This window comes from Drosophila nasuta, chromosome 3 (assembly GCF_023558535.2).
Source record: "Drosophila nasuta strain 15112-1781.00 chromosome 3, ASM2355853v1, whole genome shotgun sequence".
NCBI lineage: Eukaryota > Metazoa > Arthropoda > Insecta > Diptera > Drosophilidae > Drosophila > Drosophila nasuta.
Window position 1 is genome coordinate 15,836,084 of NC_083457.1, and position 18,787 is coordinate 15,854,870.

At 38.1% G+C, this 18,787-nt stretch overlaps 4 protein-coding genes across 5 annotated transcripts; 3 read left to right on the top strand and 1 right to left on the bottom strand.

Annotated features, from left to right (window-relative positions):
- Window positions 1-406: 406 nt before the first annotated feature.
- On the bottom strand, window positions 407-1,196 carry LOC132792408 (uncharacterized). The gene has a single exon (XM_060801771.1). It carries the CDS (start codon window positions 1,082-1,084, stop codon window positions 572-574), a length of 513 nt encoding a protein of 170 aa, XP_060657754.1. The 5' UTR covers window positions 1,085-1,196; the 3' UTR covers window positions 407-571.
- Window positions 1,197-2,780: 1,584 nt separating this feature from the next.
- On the top strand, window positions 2,781-6,009 carry LOC132792375 (protein 5NUC-like). Its single transcript, XM_060801719.1, has 7 exons — window positions 2,781-2,861; window positions 3,410-3,638; window positions 3,701-3,851; window positions 3,911-4,164; window positions 4,217-4,511; window positions 4,984-5,281; window positions 5,343-6,009. The coding sequence occupies exons 1-7, from the start codon at window positions 2,846-2,848 to the stop codon at window positions 5,837-5,839; spliced, it is 1,740 nt and encodes a 579-aa protein (XP_060657702.1). The 5' UTR covers window positions 2,781-2,845; the 3' UTR covers window positions 5,840-6,009.
- Window positions 6,010-8,671: 2,662 nt separating this feature from the next.
- On the top strand, window positions 8,672-12,488 carry LOC132791414 (protein 5NUC-like). Of its 2 annotated transcripts, none has more exons than XM_060800313.1 (7): window positions 8,672-8,735; window positions 9,491-9,733; window positions 9,798-9,948; window positions 10,013-10,269; window positions 10,329-10,623; window positions 11,408-11,705; window positions 11,768-12,488. In XM_060800313.1, the coding sequence occupies exons 2-7, from the start codon at window positions 9,501-9,503 to the stop codon at window positions 12,325-12,327; spliced, it is 1,794 nt and encodes a 597-aa protein (XP_060656296.1). In that variant the 5' UTR covers window positions 8,672-8,735; window positions 9,491-9,500; the 3' UTR covers window positions 12,328-12,488. The 2 variants fall into 2 exon arrangements, with proteins under 2 accessions (XP_060656296.1, XP_060656295.1); XM_060800312.1 differs by lacking the exon at window positions 8,672-8,735 and adding an exon at window positions 9,071-9,200.
- A 1,414-nt stretch (window positions 12,489-13,902) lies between these two features.
- Window positions 13,903-18,477, top strand: LOC132791653 (protein 5NUC-like). The gene is made up of 7 exons (XM_060800666.1): window positions 13,903-14,044; window positions 15,525-15,752; window positions 15,829-15,979; window positions 16,079-16,335; window positions 16,926-17,202; window positions 17,266-17,566; window positions 17,624-18,477. Exons 2-7 carry the CDS (start codon window positions 15,532-15,534, stop codon window positions 18,190-18,192), a joined length of 1,776 nt encoding a protein of 591 aa, XP_060656649.1. The 5' UTR covers window positions 13,903-14,044; window positions 15,525-15,531; the 3' UTR covers window positions 18,193-18,477.
- Window positions 18,478-18,787: the final 310 nt, after the last annotated feature.

Genomic DNA, 18,787 nt, shown 5'->3' on the forward strand with positions numbered 1-18,787 from the left:
AAACAAAAAAAAGTGTTTTAATTTCCCTCTTTGAATATTTGATTCAACCCTGTTACAATTGCCATTTTCAAACCCTTACGTAGTTTTTAATTCTATTTACAAATCTGTTGCGAGGGTTTCAATTGATATCAACTTATTTATCTAGTCAGAGGGGGAGAGAGAGGGTTGAAATGCTTCTAAAATAATTTATTTATTTATGAAAGCCGTTCATTGCCAAGGGCAATAAATAACAACCCTGTTTGTACCTTTTGTTGTTCTTTCGAAGTGTGTCAAATGCTGCCTGCTATAGCAGGCACTTAGCTAAGACACACACCAAGGAGAAGTGAACATCAACTAAAATTTGGGTTATTAGTCAATATAAACACCATGTTTTTTTTTGTAAATATTATTTATTTATTACGTATATTATTTTATATTGCTTCACAATAACTGACTAGAGTAAACAACTTACAACTATGTGTTTCAGTTGGTTGCATATGCAAGCAGCTGCAACTTTTTGGTTTTACTCGCAATGAGATTGCAGTAAATTGACTAGATTGCTCCACTGGGGGTATAATACAGGGTGTCGCACTTAGGCGTGCAGCAGTCCATCACTTTGACCCACCAGCTTGCCCAGCAGTGTCTTATACAGCACTGACTCCGTGGAGACGCCTTCGCTCTGCAGGAACAACAACGTTTCGCGGGCGCACATCGCAAATCCCAGAGCTTCGGCCTCAGTGCGTCGACTCGCTGGCGGCGCAAAGTTAGCAGCTACCTCGGCATCCAGATGCTCTTCTTCGTCTGCATCGAGATGGGCATTAACCTCTTCACGCTCATCCAAATCGTGCTCGAACGAATCCAGCTCTGCCTGCAGTTCCATGATCTTTTGCAGAGCCTCGAGTAAAATGCTATTGGAATTGTTGGCTGCCAATGCTGGTGATTGCTCCAGCTCTGCTGGTGGAGTATCCGATCCTGGGCGATGACGCTTCTCGGGGACTGGCTCGTTGCCTTGATTGGGTTGCTGTTGCTGTTGCTGCTGCTCATCCGCTTGCTGAGCTCTACGCTGATCCGCACGCTTGCGTTTCATTATCAGTTTTCCGGACATGATGAGACTGCTTCGACTGCTGCTTTGAATATCCTTTTACGAAATGGTTTTTTGGTCCGCGGCACAACCTTCGTTCACCTGGCGATCACAACAAACTGAAACGTTGCATGCACCCCAGCTCAGTGCAGAACTGTTGCAGGCTGGCAGCGCGATCCTGAAAGCAACCCCAAAAAAAAAAATAAGGAACAGGAAAAAGAGACAGGCGGGCATTAGGGGATGTGCCGTTGCAGAGCTGGAAATTAAAGGCGACCGAAAAAATTGTTGCAGCTGTTTGAATTTCGTTGGCCGCTCGCTCGCTGCCACGGCAGCTGAAGCGGGAAGGCAACAGGATACAGGCAGCAGGCAGAAGGCAGCTAGCAGCAGACAGCAGGCAGGATATTGTGCTGCAATCGAAAGCAACCCCTGACAATCTGCTGCCGCTGCTGTCGTTGCTGCTGCTGCTGCTGCTCTCTAACTGCAGCAGCGGCCTGCTATCTGCGTCCTTGCCTCACCTCATGTCCCTTTCCGCTTTCGTTGTCTCGTGGCTGTGGCTCTGACAACAACTTCGACTTGCCTCACAACAGCATACCCTGCTTCCTGGGGCGCCACAAACAGCGTAGCGCATTCGGTGCGCCGTTTATGCCCGAATCGTGCATTTGCAGCTGGCACGCTTCACAGACATCTCTTCGATATCTGTGGCGTTGCCCCTCGATAGTTCGCTTTGACCTGCCACTGCATTGATAAGTGCACACCTATATGTACACTGAAAACAATTTAGCACTGCATTCCATTTCTAAAAATATAATTTGTAGGGATTACCGAAGACTTAGTTGAAAAAATTATTTATTTGTAGTTATTTCTTATTACTCTCTACAACCACGAGCAAAACTTTATTTGATTTTGTTTATTTCTGTACTTGGATCTTTAGTGAAAATGAAAGCTTTGCGGTTCCATGATTTTCATATTGTATGGGATTTTTATTTAAGAATGCGTATTTGCCTAATTTTTATGATTTTTCTGAAGGTGAAGAGTATAATAAATAAATCTCAAAGATAGTCCAGCAATCGCCAGTAATATAATTATTAATTTATTATGCTTAAAGATAGCACGATAACAGGAATAGTTTTTCCTTTTCCTAAATGTTAAATTATGATACTAATAAAAAACTTTATTTAAAAATGTTATTTATTTATTAAATTCATAATGTGTAAATAGAATTTAGCATTTCAATTTGAAATTTACAAGTCTAATAAACTTAATGTGCGTTTGGACATAGGAACTGACAAACTAAATTAAAATTCAGCAGCTATTTTAGTCTCTGCGATTTCCTCACTTATATTTAAATATTTAGATAACTGTCTCTTACATAAAGTTTATTAAAATTAACATACCTTTTCTGTCGAAGCAGTCTTACAACAAATCAAGCAGTCTTACAACAAAACTAATAAATAATTTGTTAAACTATCTTAATCAACAACAAATTAAAATGCAAAGTGTTATGAAAATATATTATTTATTCAGCATTAGTAGAGCTTGACATTGAACTTGATGCTGATTATAATTATAAGAGCAATTCTGAGAAGCACACATAGTACCATATATAGAGCAACTAGTAGTGCAATCAGATTATTTTTTCTATGCCAAGATGGGCATCTACCTGTTGTTTGCTCAATGAGAGCACTTAAATATGTATTTTATATAGTATATGCATTAATTAATAATATTAAGTGATGCTTTCTGCTGCTCTGAATTCAGTTTGTGCACAGCTCGACTAATAAGTGCATGTCCGGCTTGGAATGTAAGTAAAACATTAGCAAATCAAACCAGGAATAGAATTGAAAGCACGAGAATCACTTATAATATTTGTTATTGTTTTTCATAAAGAACTTCTTCAATCAAAATATTAATTCTATGTAAGTTACTCAAAGAGATTTCAGAAGTGCAATAAAATTCACACGTTTAAAGGCCTCAACTATGTTAGGAGCGAAAAATTTACCGCTTGCTAAAAGATGTTAAGTAAAGCAATATACTTTTTATGGATGTTCTTTTGGTACTCAAAAACGATCCCAAAATAAACCGAATGTGTCCGTTAAGCAAGGAATGTATGCAGCTAACCAAATTTTAGGGAAGTCCGGTCGTTAAGTGAGGAATAGAAATACGGATGTTAAGTGAAATGCGTGAAGCACAGCAAGGTGTTTACTGATTGGTATAATACACTTGTTTCCAATCTTTCTAACATATAGACGTAGATTAGTTTAATGTTTTAAGAGTCACTCTCAACTTATAGAGTTGTTTTATTATCGTAAAGAACTAATTCTTTTAATCTGACATTGGCATCTCTTTCAGATCGAATAATGTTGCAGCAATGGATTTATGTGTTTCTGCTGATGTTTGGTCATTCATTGAGTGCCAATATCAGAGTGTCCAGGGATGCTGCTCTCAATGAGTTCATCATACTGCACAACAATGATATGCATGCCAGGTTTGAGCAGACGAGCAGGAATGGAGGAGTCTGTTCACGGTACGACACGAGTAAAGACAAATGTTTTGGAGGTATAGCGCGTGTTGCCCACGAGTAAGTTAAAACATATCCATGTTAATCTATATAAACGACAATAATTTCAAAATCCCTTGCAGAGTGCGGAGACATCGCGAGGAGGCAAAGAATGGAGGAACTCCTGTGCTCTACTTAAATGCGGGGGATACTTACAGCGGCACCGCTTGGTTTACTCTCTTTAGGGAGAATATCACCAGCGCCTTTCTCAACAAGCTGCAGCCAGATGCCATGGCAAGTCCCTTTTGTGCTATTAATAATATAGATGTGAGATTTATTATATTCCTTTTCAGTCCCTTGGCAACCATGAATTCGATGAGACTATTCAAAGTGTTGTTCCATTTCTCAATGCTTTGTCATTCCCTGTGCTGGTCTCTAACATGGATATGACCAACGAACCCGAATTACTGGCCACCAACAAATTGAGCAATTCAACTGTGCTCAATGTGAATGGCGTTAAAGTAGGCATCATCGGTTACCTAACAAATCAGACAAAAGACGATGCACACATCAATGTGGAGTTCAAGGATGAAGTCGAGAGCATCAAGTGAGTGTAGCCAAGAATGTTTCTGAGAGTACAAGTGTTTCAATCATTTCAGTACCGAGGCGACAAAGCTGAAGGATAAGGGAATCAATATTATTATTGCTCTGGGACACTCGGGCTACCAGAAGGATCTGGAGATTGCCAGAGATTGTCCAGAGGTTGATATTGTCATTGGTGGACATTCGCACACATTCCTCGACTCGAGTCAACCCGTTGCAGATATAGCAGACACCAATCCCGAGGCTGTTCGTGGTCCTTATCCCACCACGGTGACACAGTCAAGTGGCAAGAAGGTGCCTGTGGTGCAGGCTTATGCTTACACTAAGTACTTGGGAAAACTGAAAGTGCAGGTGAGCTAAAGAGCTGAATATATCAAAAATGAAAATCAGCAAAATCATTAACAAGCATTAGGGTTTTCTTCAGCATACCTACTACATAAATCGCCTATTCTTAAACTTAAATTTGTTTATTTATGAATTGTTATCGCAGTTTGTTTTAAACCGAAGGTACGAGAAATTTGTAGGATTGTTTTAGTGATACTAGAGTTACAGGTTTCTTAGACACTCAACAGGTATACTCAGAGATGTGAGCTAGATATTATCCTCCTTGAAAAGCATACCATAAACATAACTTCTAAAAATAGAGTAACTATTTTTAATAGAACTAGAGGGATGTCAGGATATATCAGCTTAACATATAATAGGATATTTTTTATTGCATCTTGTATGTTTGTTTCAAATTAAAACCTTATTTTTAGACCAACTCTCTGAAGATCAATGTAATTATTCTTATATATAGTGAACTAATGCTTTCCTTCCATAGTTCGATGGCGATGGAAATCTGGTCTCTTTTGATGGCTCTCCAATATTGCTGAATGCTTCGATTGCTCAGGAACAGGATGTGTTGGATTTACTTGATGCTTACCGCCCCGCTATAGCAGCAATTGGAGAGAGAATAATTGGCTTTACAAAGGTCGACCTAGAGGGTGGCAAAGTGTGCCGCCAGCGAGAGTGCAATTTGGGTAACTTAATCACCGATTCGATGGTATACGCTCGAGTATTGGAGAATAAGGGCGGTGATTATTGGACAGATGCTGCGGTGGCCCTGATGGGTGGAGGAGGTTAGCTATATATTTATAATTCTATTATATTCTATATTTATATATATTTTGTAATTCCTAGGCATACGTGGTCCGATCGATAAGAATGCTGAGGGATCGATTACTCTGCGGGACATTATGGATGTGCTTCCCTTTACGAATCGTTTGGTCTTGACTCGCATCTCGGGTCAAACATTGCGCAACGCCTTGGAGCGTGCTGCGACTCTGTGGAGCACAGATGCAAGTGGGGGCTTTCTGCAGTTGTCTGGAATTCATGTGGAGTACGACTTCGAACGTGGATCGGGACAACGTGTCGTCTCCGCTTCTGTGTTGTGCGCTCAGTGTCGAATTCCATCGTACAGCGCTCTTAATGAAACGGATTTCTATAATATAATTACAACCGATTTCGTTCTAAGTGGTGGTGATGGATTTGAGCTGCTTGAGAAGGAGAATCCACACACAGAGGTCTTGCACAAGGGCGATATCGAGGCTCTGCAACAATATTTGCAGCGTGCACCGATTGTTTTTCCCCATCTCGAGGAGCGCATTGTGTTCAAGATAGCCACAAATACTGAATAGATGATGACTTTTGGATTTCAAACAAAGATTTAGGTTTGTTTTGTGAATTAAATACGTTAGATTAGCTTATAGTATATAAAAATGATTCTATGCAACGTCTCACGTACTTTTTAGTTAATATATAAAGGCAAGTCTGCGTTTAATAAAGCAATCATTTGTCGCAACAGAAATCAAGAAAGGTGATAATAAGAATTTCATTTTAATTCGTTGACATCACCAGCTATGACGAAATCAAAGGTTTCGTACTATTTCTAATATATGAATCTGTTAGCAAACGAAATATAGAGCAATAAAAAATTTCTGGGTTTGATTCCTTTCTAAGATAATCGCCATTTAATTTAATTTTTATATCTGAGACCCAAAGCGCAAAAGTATTATAGGTCCAAGCCAACATCCAAAAATATCTAACCAATAGAAGACGATGCTGTCGGTCTATTCGTCAGACTTTATGATTCCTCAAAATTATTCTGCGATTAGATAAAAATTATAAATATTATTTAAGAAATAATTTTGCAATGCAAATAAAAACGTCTGCTGCAGACGGGTCTTAGTTGCTTTGGTTGGTAATCTGGTATATTTTGAATATACTAGTATATCGATATATTAAATATGGCTTTCGGTAGATTCTTTATGAGTAATAGCGCTATTATTGATAATGGTTAGCGAGTATCTCACATTCTCACACGCACTTCACTGAATCTTTCTTACTTGTTATTTTAATTCTTCTACGTTTTGATTTAATTTCGTCGAACCGTTTGACGTAGCATAAAAATGACGTAGCAAAATGAGTATGTCGAGTTGCTGCATAATCTAGTTAAATTTATATATAGGTCTTCTTATCGCAACGAAGATTGCTTTTAGATTTACTAGATTTGCTTTGTACAGATAAACTTATTTATTTATTTTGCTTAAATTTGCTAAACACAAATATTAAGAGACATTTCTAAAAAAGAAAACTAATAGTTTATAAATAAACCATGGGCATTATAAAATAAATTAGAATTAGCTCTGTCAAAGTTTTTGAAAAATCATCAATTCTACATGTTTTAAATTAGTATTATGCTATCTTTCCGGCCAAGCTGTCATACCTCTATGCTTTGTTGCCAACATACTTATAATATATATTTCAATGTAATAAATAAATTATTTTTAAGTGCCAAAGTGCGAGCACATGAATCGAAAATATATAATATGTACTTAAGGCGAGAACAACCCAGAGAGTGTTGAATGAAACAGAACAAAACTAAAAAAAAAAAGAAAACAAAAAAAGATTTGAAGCAAGTTGATTAATGGGCGTCTGGCAGAATGGAACTTGCTCCGAAGAAGATTCTACGATTTGCATTTGCGACAAGACAAGACATGGCTTTGTTATCATATCAAATTAATTTCAATGCCGACGCATATTTGAAGAAATTTCAAATTCTTTTTTATTGCCAACTTGATGATTATGGTATGTAGCTGCGACAATATCTTTTACTGTATTTCCGACTGTTCCTTATGTTGTTTTTTTGGTTTTTGGTTTTTTTTGACATATGTGCAAATTGATGTGTTTGTTCACATATTTAAGTATTATATATATTTAAGTACACAATTTACAGTCGCAATGGGAGGGATACTTATGTTATGAACTCATCCTCGTATTCATGTTAAATATATTAATGTATTTGCGTGGGAACATCACGTTCTGTTTGAACAACTGTTGGGCATAAAACAAAGACTCATACGGCATAGAAACGTGTACGACTATCATGGGAATATACTATATGCAAGCAAGTGCTTGCACAAACTATTCCAACTAAAAACAAGTAAGAAAGCTAAAGTCGAGTGTGCTCGACTGTGAGATACCCGCTACCCATTTTGAATAAAAACAAAATATTGCGAAATTATTCCCAAAAATATACCGAAAATATTACAAAAATACCAAAAATATACCAAGCGGTATATTTGTTATATAGATATACTGCAAAATATACCAGATTGTCAGCTAAAGCAACTAAGACCCCTAGTAAGTAGTCGTTTTTGCCCATACAAAAGTAGTTCTTTAATAACTTCGACAATTTTTTTTTTGATCGCAACTAAATTTTCAGGAATCACAAAGACTACAGTTATAGTATATAGCTTTAAAATTACGCTTGTTGTTCGATTTGATTTGTTTTGATTTGCGTAAACATGACCAAGAAGTCTGGTCCCAGACTCAGGATTGTTTACGTACATTTGCAGAGTTTTTTTTGAGAAAAGCAGTCCTTAGGGAAATTACACGTAAGTTATATAGATATATGTATGCCTTCACAAAGTTATAATACCCTTCTACCCTATGGGTAGCTGGTATAAACATATGTACATACGTTCGTACATATATTGAAAATAAAACTATATATCTTCGTTGAGAATTTTTTGGTGGCCACAGAAGCCGAGTGATTGTACCCAACAGGTTGTATATTGGCAATTTTGATAATGCGATGTCGTGTCCCGATATCAGCTCGAGAGGAAGCGACAACTAGGAGAGAGAGAGAGAGAGAGTGAAAGAAAGAAAGAGAGGCCGAAATTTGTGCGATAATCAGCAATAGCAATTAGAGTCGTAGAACGCGTATCTGCAAATAAATACAATAGCCCTATTTAAATCGCTTGCTGACGCTAAGAAAAAAACGCAAAGCACAACAAAAAAACACTCTCAAAAAAAAAATAACAAAAAAAAAACACTGATGAGGGAAAACAACAACAGCGAACAACAACAAAAATACAAGCACGCGCTGCTTCGTATCGTAATCACACGCTCAGCGAGACAATATTGAAGTATTTCGGTATGTTTTTTTTTTCTGTTTTCGGTTTTCGGTTATAGCCGCGGTTCCACATCGTTTTGGGGCCAGTTTGTTAGCGGATTTTGAGACGAGAGCATGTGAGTAACTACTACGTAAACCCTACAACGAGTGCGAATACAAAAAACGAATACCGAATACCGAAAGCGAATACGAATACGAATACGAATACGAATACGAATACGAATACGAATACGAATACGAATCAAATGCGAATAAGACTCATACTTGAACAGTTTTGAAAGTCGGTTTTACCTGTTGTGTTGATATCGAGCCAAATGCAGTTGTTATTTGTCGAGTGGATTCCACCTGAAATACTTTCCGCTATCAGATCGAAAGGCAAAACGTTCATTCATCTCTTAGATGAACACGACAACTCGTTAACTCGTCTGTTAATTGCTGGCAATACACACATTTATTAGTCTGTTTAGACGTTCAGATTAGTATTACCTGCGTTGTAAAGCGGGCCACAAATCATTTAATGAAAAACCTAGCAAACAAAATAACAATAAAGTGTACTCACTCATAATGAATTTGTTAACTCGGTGGGTACACGTTTCGTACTTCGAGAGTGCGGCAAATACGCGATTAAATTTAGTGGCCATTATAAATTCGAATATTGATTTGCTCTTTGGCAGCAAGTGATAAGTGCTTGTTATTTATTAATGGAAGTGCAGATAAGATTTAGTTTGCCCTTTTTTGCGTATGCCAAAAGATACTCACGCGTACTTGTTTCTATCTGAGATAATGATTATATGGCGATCATTGCGATTATTATGAAATTATCATGAGCACGTTGTACTGACCTCCCATGTGTCATTCACTTCATTTTCAGCTCCAGCCTGATGATGACGATGATATCGCAACTGTTGATCGTTGCGTGCAGTTTGCTGCTCAGCCCCATTGCAGCCAATCCTGTGCTTGTGCCCAAAGCTGCTGTGGCCACGGAACTCATCATTCTGCACAACAATGACATGCACGCCAGGTTCGAGCAGACCAATGTCAATGGTGGCACTTGCAGTGCAGAGGATGCCAACACCGACAAGTGCTACGGTGGCTTTGCACGCGTTGCCCACGAGTAAGTGATGCCTCAAATGATATCCAAAAGAGAGAGAGAGAGATTCTAATGAATATCCTTTCAGAGTGCGCACGTACCGCGAGGAGGCTAAGAATGGAGGAACTCCTGTGCTTTACTTGAATGCGGGTGACACTTACACAGGCACCGCTTGGTTTACTGTCTTCAAGGACAACATCACTAGCGCTTTTCTCAACAAACTACAGCCTGATGCCATCGTAAGTTCATCACCTCATATTCAAAACTTGTTGTGGACTAATCGCCTCCCCCATCAATGCATAGTCACTTGGCAACCACGAGTTCGATAAGAACGTCGAGGGTCTGATACCATTCCTCAACGCTGTGGAATTCCCAGTTTTGGCTTGCAATTTGGATTTGTCCAAAGAGCCCGATTTGGCTGCCACCAACAAGCTGTCAAACTCCACTGTTCTTGAAGTGAACGGGACGAAGATTGGCGTCATTGGTTATCTCACACCAGACACCAAAGATCTCTCTTTCCAAAACGATGTGGAATACGCCGAAGAAATTGTCTCCATCAAGTAAGACACTTCGCAATTTACATGTGAATTCTTGTTACAACTGATTTGATTCATTGCAGTGCCGAGGCAACAAGGCTGAAGGCACAGGGCATCAATATTATCATTGCTCTGGGACACTCGGGTTACCAGAAGGATCAGGAGATCGCCAGAGATTGTCCCGATGTCGATATTGTGATCGGTGGACATTCACACACATTCCTCGACTCGAGTCAACCCGTTGCCGATAAGGATGACACCAATGCTGAGGCTGTTCGTGGTCCTTATCCCACCACGGTGACCCAGTCAAGTGGCAAGAAGGTGCCTGTGGTGCAGGCTTATGCTTACACCAAGTATTTGGGCAAAATTCATGTGCAGGTGAGTTACAGTATTGTTATTATTATATAGAAAGAGGCGTAATAAGTAGTAGACTGAAATGAATTTATTTAATAGACAAAAGAACTTCTTTTTCACGCAGACATCGATTTATTAGATTTTAATTCGATAAACCAAAAGTATATAATATTTACAATTAAGAATAACTAATAGCAATGAATGGTATACCAGCAATAAGGCCTTCGGCCTCGTGGTACTATAAATAATTATTTATTTTTAATCCAACTGCTTACTTGGTAAGCGAAACATATTGCAGACTGATGTGAATTAACTTTAGGTAGAATACACAGAATACAATGTTTATCGATTTATTATTAGAATTCAACACGTTTAAAATGCAAAACATTTATTTTCCAATTATATTTCTTATGACAAACGAGGAAGCAATGTTTCATACAATTGAATGATAATTAGAATAGTTTATTAGGATAATATGAAAATACATTTGTCAATTGTGTTTTATGTTAGAAATAAGAATGTAGATTTTTCACACAGATTATTCACAACTTTCTTTTAGAAGATAAATTTTAATTTTTCAATATGAATTGCCTATAATAACAATAACTATCTGAAGCTTAGTACACTTAAGTTTTTTTTTAATTATTTACTATCTGTAATTTCATAATTTCATAAAAATAGCTGAAAAACTGAGAGTTTAAACTTATAAAAACACCAATTGAGAAGAATAAGAAAAGGCGTTCTCTTAATGAAGCTTTACTCTGCACATATATTCTTCTATATATTAAACTAATCTTTCCCTTCTCAGTTCGATGCTGAAGGAAATTTACTCGAGTTCGATGGAGCCCCAATTCTGCTGAATGCTTCTATTTCCCAAGAGCAAGATCTGCTTGATTTGTTGGATGTGTATCGTCCCAATATCACACATTTGGAGCAGACAATTGTTGGATACACCAAGGTGACGCTTGAGGGTGGCAACATATGTCGTCTGAGGGAGTGTAATCTGGGTAATCTGGTTGCCGATTCGATGGTGCATACACGCGTATTGGAAGATAAGGCTGGCGATTACTGGACGGACGCTTCCATTGCCTTGATACAGGGCGGCGGTAAATTGATTTACGCTGTGATTTAAGCAATGATTATGATTACAGATATTCGCATTTTGCAGGCATTCGCGCGACGATTGATAAGAATGGCAATGGTTCCATCACAGGTAGCGATGTTCTCACAGTGTTGCCATTTGAGAACAATCTTTATATCACACGCATCTCGGGCGCAACACTGAGGAGTGCGCTGGAACGTTCGGCAAGCATTCGCAACCAGGATTCGAATGGTGGATTCTTGCAGTTTGCTGGCCTCATCATTGAGTATGACTACGACATGGAGGAAGGACATCGTGTGGTCTCCGCTCTGGTGCGATGTGCTGAGTGCGCCGTGCCCACCTACAGTCCCCTCAATGAGACCGCTCTCTACAAGGTGATCGTGAATGAATTCATTCTCAATGGCGGCGATGGCTACAATCTGACCGAACCCATTGATCCCTACACTGAGTTGCTCGTGAAGAACGATCAGTTTGCCTTGGGACAGTATTTGGAGGCACGGCACTATGTTTATCCTGCCAACGAGGGACGCATCGTCATCCGCGGGCCAACAGATGGCGCCACCAGTATTCTAGCCTCATTTGGCTTGATAGTGGCCACAACTTTGTTGTCGCGTTTGTTTAATTAGTCGTAAAGTGTGTGTGAGTGGTGTGTGCAAAGGTTTCGCTTCCTGCAGCTCAAGTGCAAATTTATACAACTGTATACGATAGCTGTGAATTTATAAAGTTAACTACAATGCAAAATGTGTATTCTACAATAAATGTCTGCCTTATTTTCGTGATAAATCTACGATTGCGTGTTGATCTCATTTGGTTATTTGTGGCGATCTAAAGATAAACGGACTAATTAAAGATTGCACTTTTATTTGTGGTTTCAAGTGAAACACGTGAGCAGCGATGTTTATGCGATAAAGCTCTACGTGATAAACAGCAATCGCAATTGATTAGGCTTTCCCTGAATTATGGGTATTTTTCGTCATTATGCCCATCTGACCTTGTGTCTTAATACGTAATTTATATAAATATTTGCAATGTTGATTCGAGTACGTAATGAATAAATATGGATATCTGGTAACTTACAGCATTGTAATGTATAGAAATCACTGTCTGTCACGGTCAACAGTCACAGCTGTTTTGTATTTATTTCAGCAAATATAATTATTATAATTGTAAAAAAAATTAATTAATGAGGAATAGTAGTTTTGAAATATCAAACATTTAAATGTGGTAAAAAAATGTAAAAATGGAAAAATATAAATTTAATTATTTTATTTATAGAAATTTCTTTTGACAAAATGTGGAAGCCTAAATAAATTAATTTTTTATTTTTATTTTATTTTTACGATATTATAAATATAACTAATATTTCCTTGAGCAATATCTTTTGAGGTGCAGTTGCCATAATTACACTTGTTTACACTTGACAAACAATGAAACAATTGAAAGCTGTTGCAATCACACACTCAAAAGCTCTTCCTTGTTATTTGATAATACGTGTGTGACGAGCACTTAATATGGAGAGGCATGTGAAATAGTCGCTCTTTGATAAGAAAACAGCTGGATTAACTTGCCTATTGTTTAGCAATCTAGTGAGTGTTAGTCGCGATCAGCTGGGACGCATAAACGAACTCACATATTCACTGGATAATGCGCGCTCTAAATTTAGGTCTTTTTCACAGACACTTTGATTTAATATCCAAGTGAATGCAATGCAGAAATGCGACATCTTTCACTTTCATTTAGAACACAGACACAGCAACAACTACAAATACAGACACACACAGGCACATTTATGCAAATGTTGCTATGCTAAACGATTGCGAGATTAGGTGCGATCGCGAGACCGACACAGACAACGACGACGACGACGACATAGCCGAAGACAGTGACGCCGACTGATAACGCAGGTTTGGCTGTGGGCGATAATAAGTGTGAATTAGCGTAACCGTTATGCATTGGAAGTAGCTTCGTCGGCTGCTGCAATTTTACTCTCACTCTCAAACGCACTCCACTTTGCTCTCTCAAACACTCTCGTTGTCGCTCTCATTCTGCATGCATGCGTAGGTGCAGTGTAACCAATTTCGTTAAGTGACAGATCGGTCAGCAGCGCTGTCTCTGTCTTCGCTTCGGATTCTGTTTCTGCTGCCCATTCTGCCGTGCTGCTGTCGCTGTCGCTCCCATTACTGCTGTCTGTTGTGTGCTTTGCCGGCATTTGGAATCTGCGCGATGTCAGTGCGACAGCAGACGTCGATGGCAGCGGTTGACTCCCTCTGCCCAGTTGCATTTGTGTGTGATCTCTTCGTGTTTTTTTTGCATACATACTCCAACAACAAGTGTGTTCTTAAGGTACGCCTGTGACAAGTGCTGCAAAATGGGGAGGTGGGGAGTGAGAAGTGAAGTTTGTTGTGGTCTTGTTTCCAGGCAACCAAACAACTCAAAAGTTTTTACAATCGATTTGAAATTGGAAGCAAGAACTACATACATATGTACATACCTCAACTTTGAGAGTTACGTTGACCGTTAAAAAGATATTGGCAGCAAGTTGTCGAACTTTTAGTTGAAATGAGTTTTTACAGTCCGTGGCACTTTAACTAATTTCACTTGTTTCGCAATGTCATGGTTGTCAACGAGAAATCCGAGCATTATACTGTGAAACACAATACGAATTTTTGCTAGAACGCCGATTATATTCAATTATTCTCGGTTTCAGTTGAATTCATTTACAATTGCGATTAATAAGTGAGCAATTACAAGAAGCTTGCAACAAAAAAAATCCCCAACAGAGTTTGCTTTTCAAATCATTAAATTCATCCAATGGTTAATTAATTGTCACTGGGTTCATTTTAAAAAACAATTCTCGAGCAATCAGCTGATTTCAAAACAACATTGCAAATAAATTTGTAATATACCAGTTCCTAGAATACATATCCAGTTACCCGTTATAAGCTGAACTCGTTGTCACTCAATCAAGTGGATGCCGGTTTCGGTTTAAAAACCAAAAATTGTTTAGTCAACAAATTAATTGGGTTAATATTCAAAAGAACTATTTTGAAACCCGTTTGCACCCTTCTCTGGGGTGATTCCCTTTTTGCTCTCGCACAAAAAAGATGTTGTATCTTTTGCTTAACATGTGAGATAACAAGTTTGTTGTCCAGCAATTAAGTTAATAAGTATTAAGCATGTCTACACATGCTGAGGGCAATAACAATAAAAACAAAACGAAAACAAAGTATATAACTAAACTTTAACTTTATGGGAAAATCCAAGTCTAGTGTTACATGTTATCAAAATCAACAATCTTATTGTGTCGCTGTGCTAGCGTTAGATCTCTAATGAAAATCTTTTCCGTCATTAGAGTTATTTTCGAATTGTTGATTTGGTGATATCAGTTACATAATTAATCTCTCAGTCCGTTAGAGAGTTACAGCAATCGTTTATGTAACAGATAAGTCCATCAATTCCATTATTTGCGACTCCCACATGATGGCGATCATTTGCCAAAGTCAGCATGACAATCAACTGTGGCATCAGTAAATATCTTTATCGCCTTCATCAAGAGACGAAATGGAGCAATGAAATAGTGAAATAATTGCCAATCTTACTCCCACCACTTTGTCTGACAAAATTGAATTCATTTTTCACTACAGATATCTATGATTGAGCTTTTTTGGAAGACTTAGCTTCAGGTTTGAGTTGAAGATTTTGTACAGACTTTTGATTGAACAATGTCTTAATAATCAGACTTCGAAACTGCAAGAGTACTCATAGAGTTAAAGTTTTGTTTCGTTTCTTGTTTCATAGTTTCGATTTCCTTTTCGCTCCACAGTTCAAAAATGCTGCAGCTCACTATTTTAGTCGCTCTTTTACTATTTGGCCCCACTGTGCTGGCCAATCCCATACCAACTAATGCAGTCGTAGCAACTGAGTTTATTATCCTTCACAACAATGACATGCACGCCAGATTTGAGCAGACAAATGTGATAGGTGAAAAGTGTTCCCTGGAGGATACCAAAAATGACAAGTGCTTTGGGGGCTTTGCCAGAGTCGCCTACGTGTGAGTAAAATAATACTATATAATTTAATATAAATCGTTCGCTTGTCGAATCCATTTTAAATGCTTTTCATTGCAGAGTTAGCAAACATCGCGCAGAGGCAAAGAATGGAGGAACTCCTGTGTTCTTTTTAAATGCTGGAGATACTTATACGGGCACACCATGGTTTGCGCTCTACAAGCACAAAATTGCCAGCGTCTTTCTTAACAAATTGCAGCCAGATGCTGCGGTAAGACTTTACCTTGCACCTTATCCGATTATCTGATTACAATTTAAATATGATTAAATGTATTTATATTAATATGATTAAATTTTAATTTATGTGTAGTCACTGGGCAACCACGAGTTCGATGAGAAAGTCGAGGGTTTAATACCGTTCCTCAATGATGTCAACTTTCCTGTTGTGACCTGCAATATGGATCTTAGCCAGGAGCCCGCTTTAGCCGCCACCAAAAATCTCGTGAATTCCACCATTCTGGAGGCGAATGGCACCAAGATTGCTGTGATTGGTTATCTCACACCAGAAACCAAAACGCAGTCCATCAAAAATAATGTTATATTCAATGAGGAGGTCGCTGCTATAAAGTGAGTATACCGAAGGTTCTATCTGTTTTATGAATTTTGTTTAATTTTAATATGAGTGGTATTTAACTGGGTTGAGTTTAGTGTTAGACATAATGATATTATATTAGTATCAAAAAGGCACATTAGAAAGCACGAAACAGAACTTCAGTCGAGTGTGTACGACTGTGAGATACTTGCTATTTGCTCTCTCAATAAAAACAAAACAGTGCAGTATTAAAATTTAAATATTCCAAATTAATATACCGAAATGTATATTTGGTATCAGTGTGGCTCTATCTCTTGTAGTTTCTGAGATCTAGGTGTTCATACGGACACACGGACAGACGGACATAGCTTCTATATTTCCTCGACTGCTGATCATGTTTATATTATATATGTATATGTTTATACTCTATGGGTTCCATTAAATGAGTTTTTTTTTTAATATTTATAAAATTGGAAAAAAATCTACAAATCAATTTTATGTAACTAAGTTAGAAATAATTAAATGGAAAGAATTAACTGTGAAGTTTGACGAATCTTATGACAAATCTAATCTGAAACAATATCTAATTTTAGCTTACTATTTCACTCTAACTTTTTTCAAATAGCATTGAGGCAGCTCGACTGAAGGCGCAAGGCTTTAAGATTATCATTGCGCTGGGGCACTCTGGCTACAAAAAGGATCAAGAAATTGCTCAAAAGTGTCCCGAAGTTGACATTGTTATTGGGGGCCACACCAATACGTTCCTATACAATGGCGAGAAGCCCAGTGTGGAGAAAATCGATGGTCCATATCCCACAGTGATCACACAGAAGAGTGGCAAGCGAGTGCCTGTGGTACAAGCCTTTGCTTACACAAAGTATATGGGCAAACTGCACGTTAAGGTAAGCAGAATTTTCCATTGAATCTATGAAAATATTTCTGATCATTTTTAATGTTCTACTTAGTTCGACAAAGATGGCAATCTGTTGGATTTCAATGGTTCTCCAATACTGTTGGATTCGACTGTACCTCAAGACAAGGAACTGCTAACTTTGTTGGATGTGTATCGCAAAAATGTCACGGAAATGGAAAAATCCATAGTGGGACATAGTAAGGTTACTTTACAGGGTGAGAAGATCATTTGTCGTGCGATCGAGTGCAATATGGGCAACCTTATTACCGATGCTATGATCTTCAGTCGCGTTATGGAGGATCAGGGCGGTGATTTTTGGACAGATGCAGCGATTGCAGTCCACCAAGGTGGCGGTGAGTTGCATTGAATATCTAGATTAGAAAAAAATGATTATCAATTCAATATTTTAGGCATACGCAGCTCGATTGAGAAGAAGCCTGATGGCATGATCACTCAGAGTGATCTTTTAACAGTGCTGCCCTTCCAGAATGATCTGTACATCAGTCGCATCAGTGGCAAAACCATTTGGAATGCACTCGAACATTCGGCATCTGTTCGGTCTAGGGATTCCGATGGCGCCTTCCTGCAGGTCTCCGGTCTCCATGTGGTCTACGATGCGGATATGCCCGAAGGGAAGCGCGTTGTCTCTGTCGATGTGCGTTGTGCCATGTGCAAGGTGCCGGTCTATACCAGACTCAATGAGACGGAGTATTACCAGGTAATAATGCCACAGTTCATCTTCGAAGGCGGAGATAGACACAAAATGATTGACGAGGCCAATCCCGTCACGACGCGCATGAAAAAGACGGTCGTCGAAGCTGTTAGCGAGTATCTGAAGACACATGACTTTGTCTATCCGGAGGTGGAAGGACGCATTGTCTTTAGAAAATCCCATGAATATGCAACCTCTGCTGCTTCTACTGCCTCGAAGAATGTAATAAACCACCTGGCATCGATGCTGATCTCAATGATTAAATAATTAACTTATGTAGATGTCTAGACCGTATCACAATGTTGAAAGATCGCGTCCCCAGTACAAGTAATCGTTACTGTAAGGTATTTCATTTATTCCCATCTCCTAATTGTATGTATTGCTTAAGCTGTGTTATGTTTATATTTTTATTGAGAATCCATTACAATTTCCAATGGAATACCCAACAATTGAGTGCGCATTAAAAATGTTTAACCTAAATCAACGTTTGTTCTTAATTAGCTTCAAAGTCAACTAAGCAAAGTTTTTATTTTACTAGAGTATCATTAATTTTCCCTAAAAACTTTTATGGATTTCTAATAGAACATTTTAGAAACTTTTATCACGATTAATTTTATAAATCCGTGTTAAACCCGATGTTTACTGCCTTCATTATTAAGATTTATTATATTTTTTTAAATTTTATTTTAAAAGTTGTTCAATGTAAGCACCAAAGAATATATAGTACATATATATGCAAACATAGATTATTGAAAAATTCTTCTAAAATATTTCCTTCATTAAAAACATATGTAAAATATAAACTTGGTTTTTTCGTTTTTTTTTTATTGGTAAATTCAATTTCAAAGAATTTCTCAATCAT

Bases quoted from the DNA above. Each gene is read 5' to 3' on its own strand.
- LOC132792408 (XM_060801771.1), bottom strand. From the start codon at position 1,084: ATGTCCGGAAAACTGATAATGAAACGCAAGCGTGCGGATCAGCGTAGA.
- LOC132792375 (XM_060801719.1), top strand. The intron at 4,165-4,216 runs GTGAGTGTAGCC...CAATCATTTCAG, and splicing joins GATGAAGTCGAGAGCATCAA to TACCGAGGCGACAAAGCTGA. The intron at 5,282-5,342 runs GTTAGCTATATA...TGTAATTCCTAG, and splicing joins GGCCCTGATGGGTGGAGGAG to GCATACGTGGTCCGATCGAT.
- LOC132791414 (XM_060800312.1), top strand. The intron at 10,270-10,328 runs GTAAGACACTTC...GATTCATTGCAG, and splicing joins GAAGAAATTGTCTCCATCAA to TGCCGAGGCAACAAGGCTGA. The intron at 11,706-11,767 runs GTAAATTGATTT...CGCATTTTGCAG, and splicing joins TGCCTTGATACAGGGCGGCG to GCATTCGCGCGACGATTGAT.
- LOC132791653 (XM_060800666.1), top strand. From the start codon at position 15,532: ATGCTGCAGCTCACTATTTTAGTCGCTCTTTTACTATTTGGCCCCACT. The intron at 15,753-15,828 runs GTGAGTAAAATA...TTTTCATTGCAG, and splicing joins TTTGCCAGAGTCGCCTACGT to AGTTAGCAAACATCGCGCAG. The intron at 17,203-17,265 runs GTAAGCAGAATT...TGTTCTACTTAG, and splicing joins TGGGCAAACTGCACGTTAAG to TTCGACAAAGATGGCAATCT.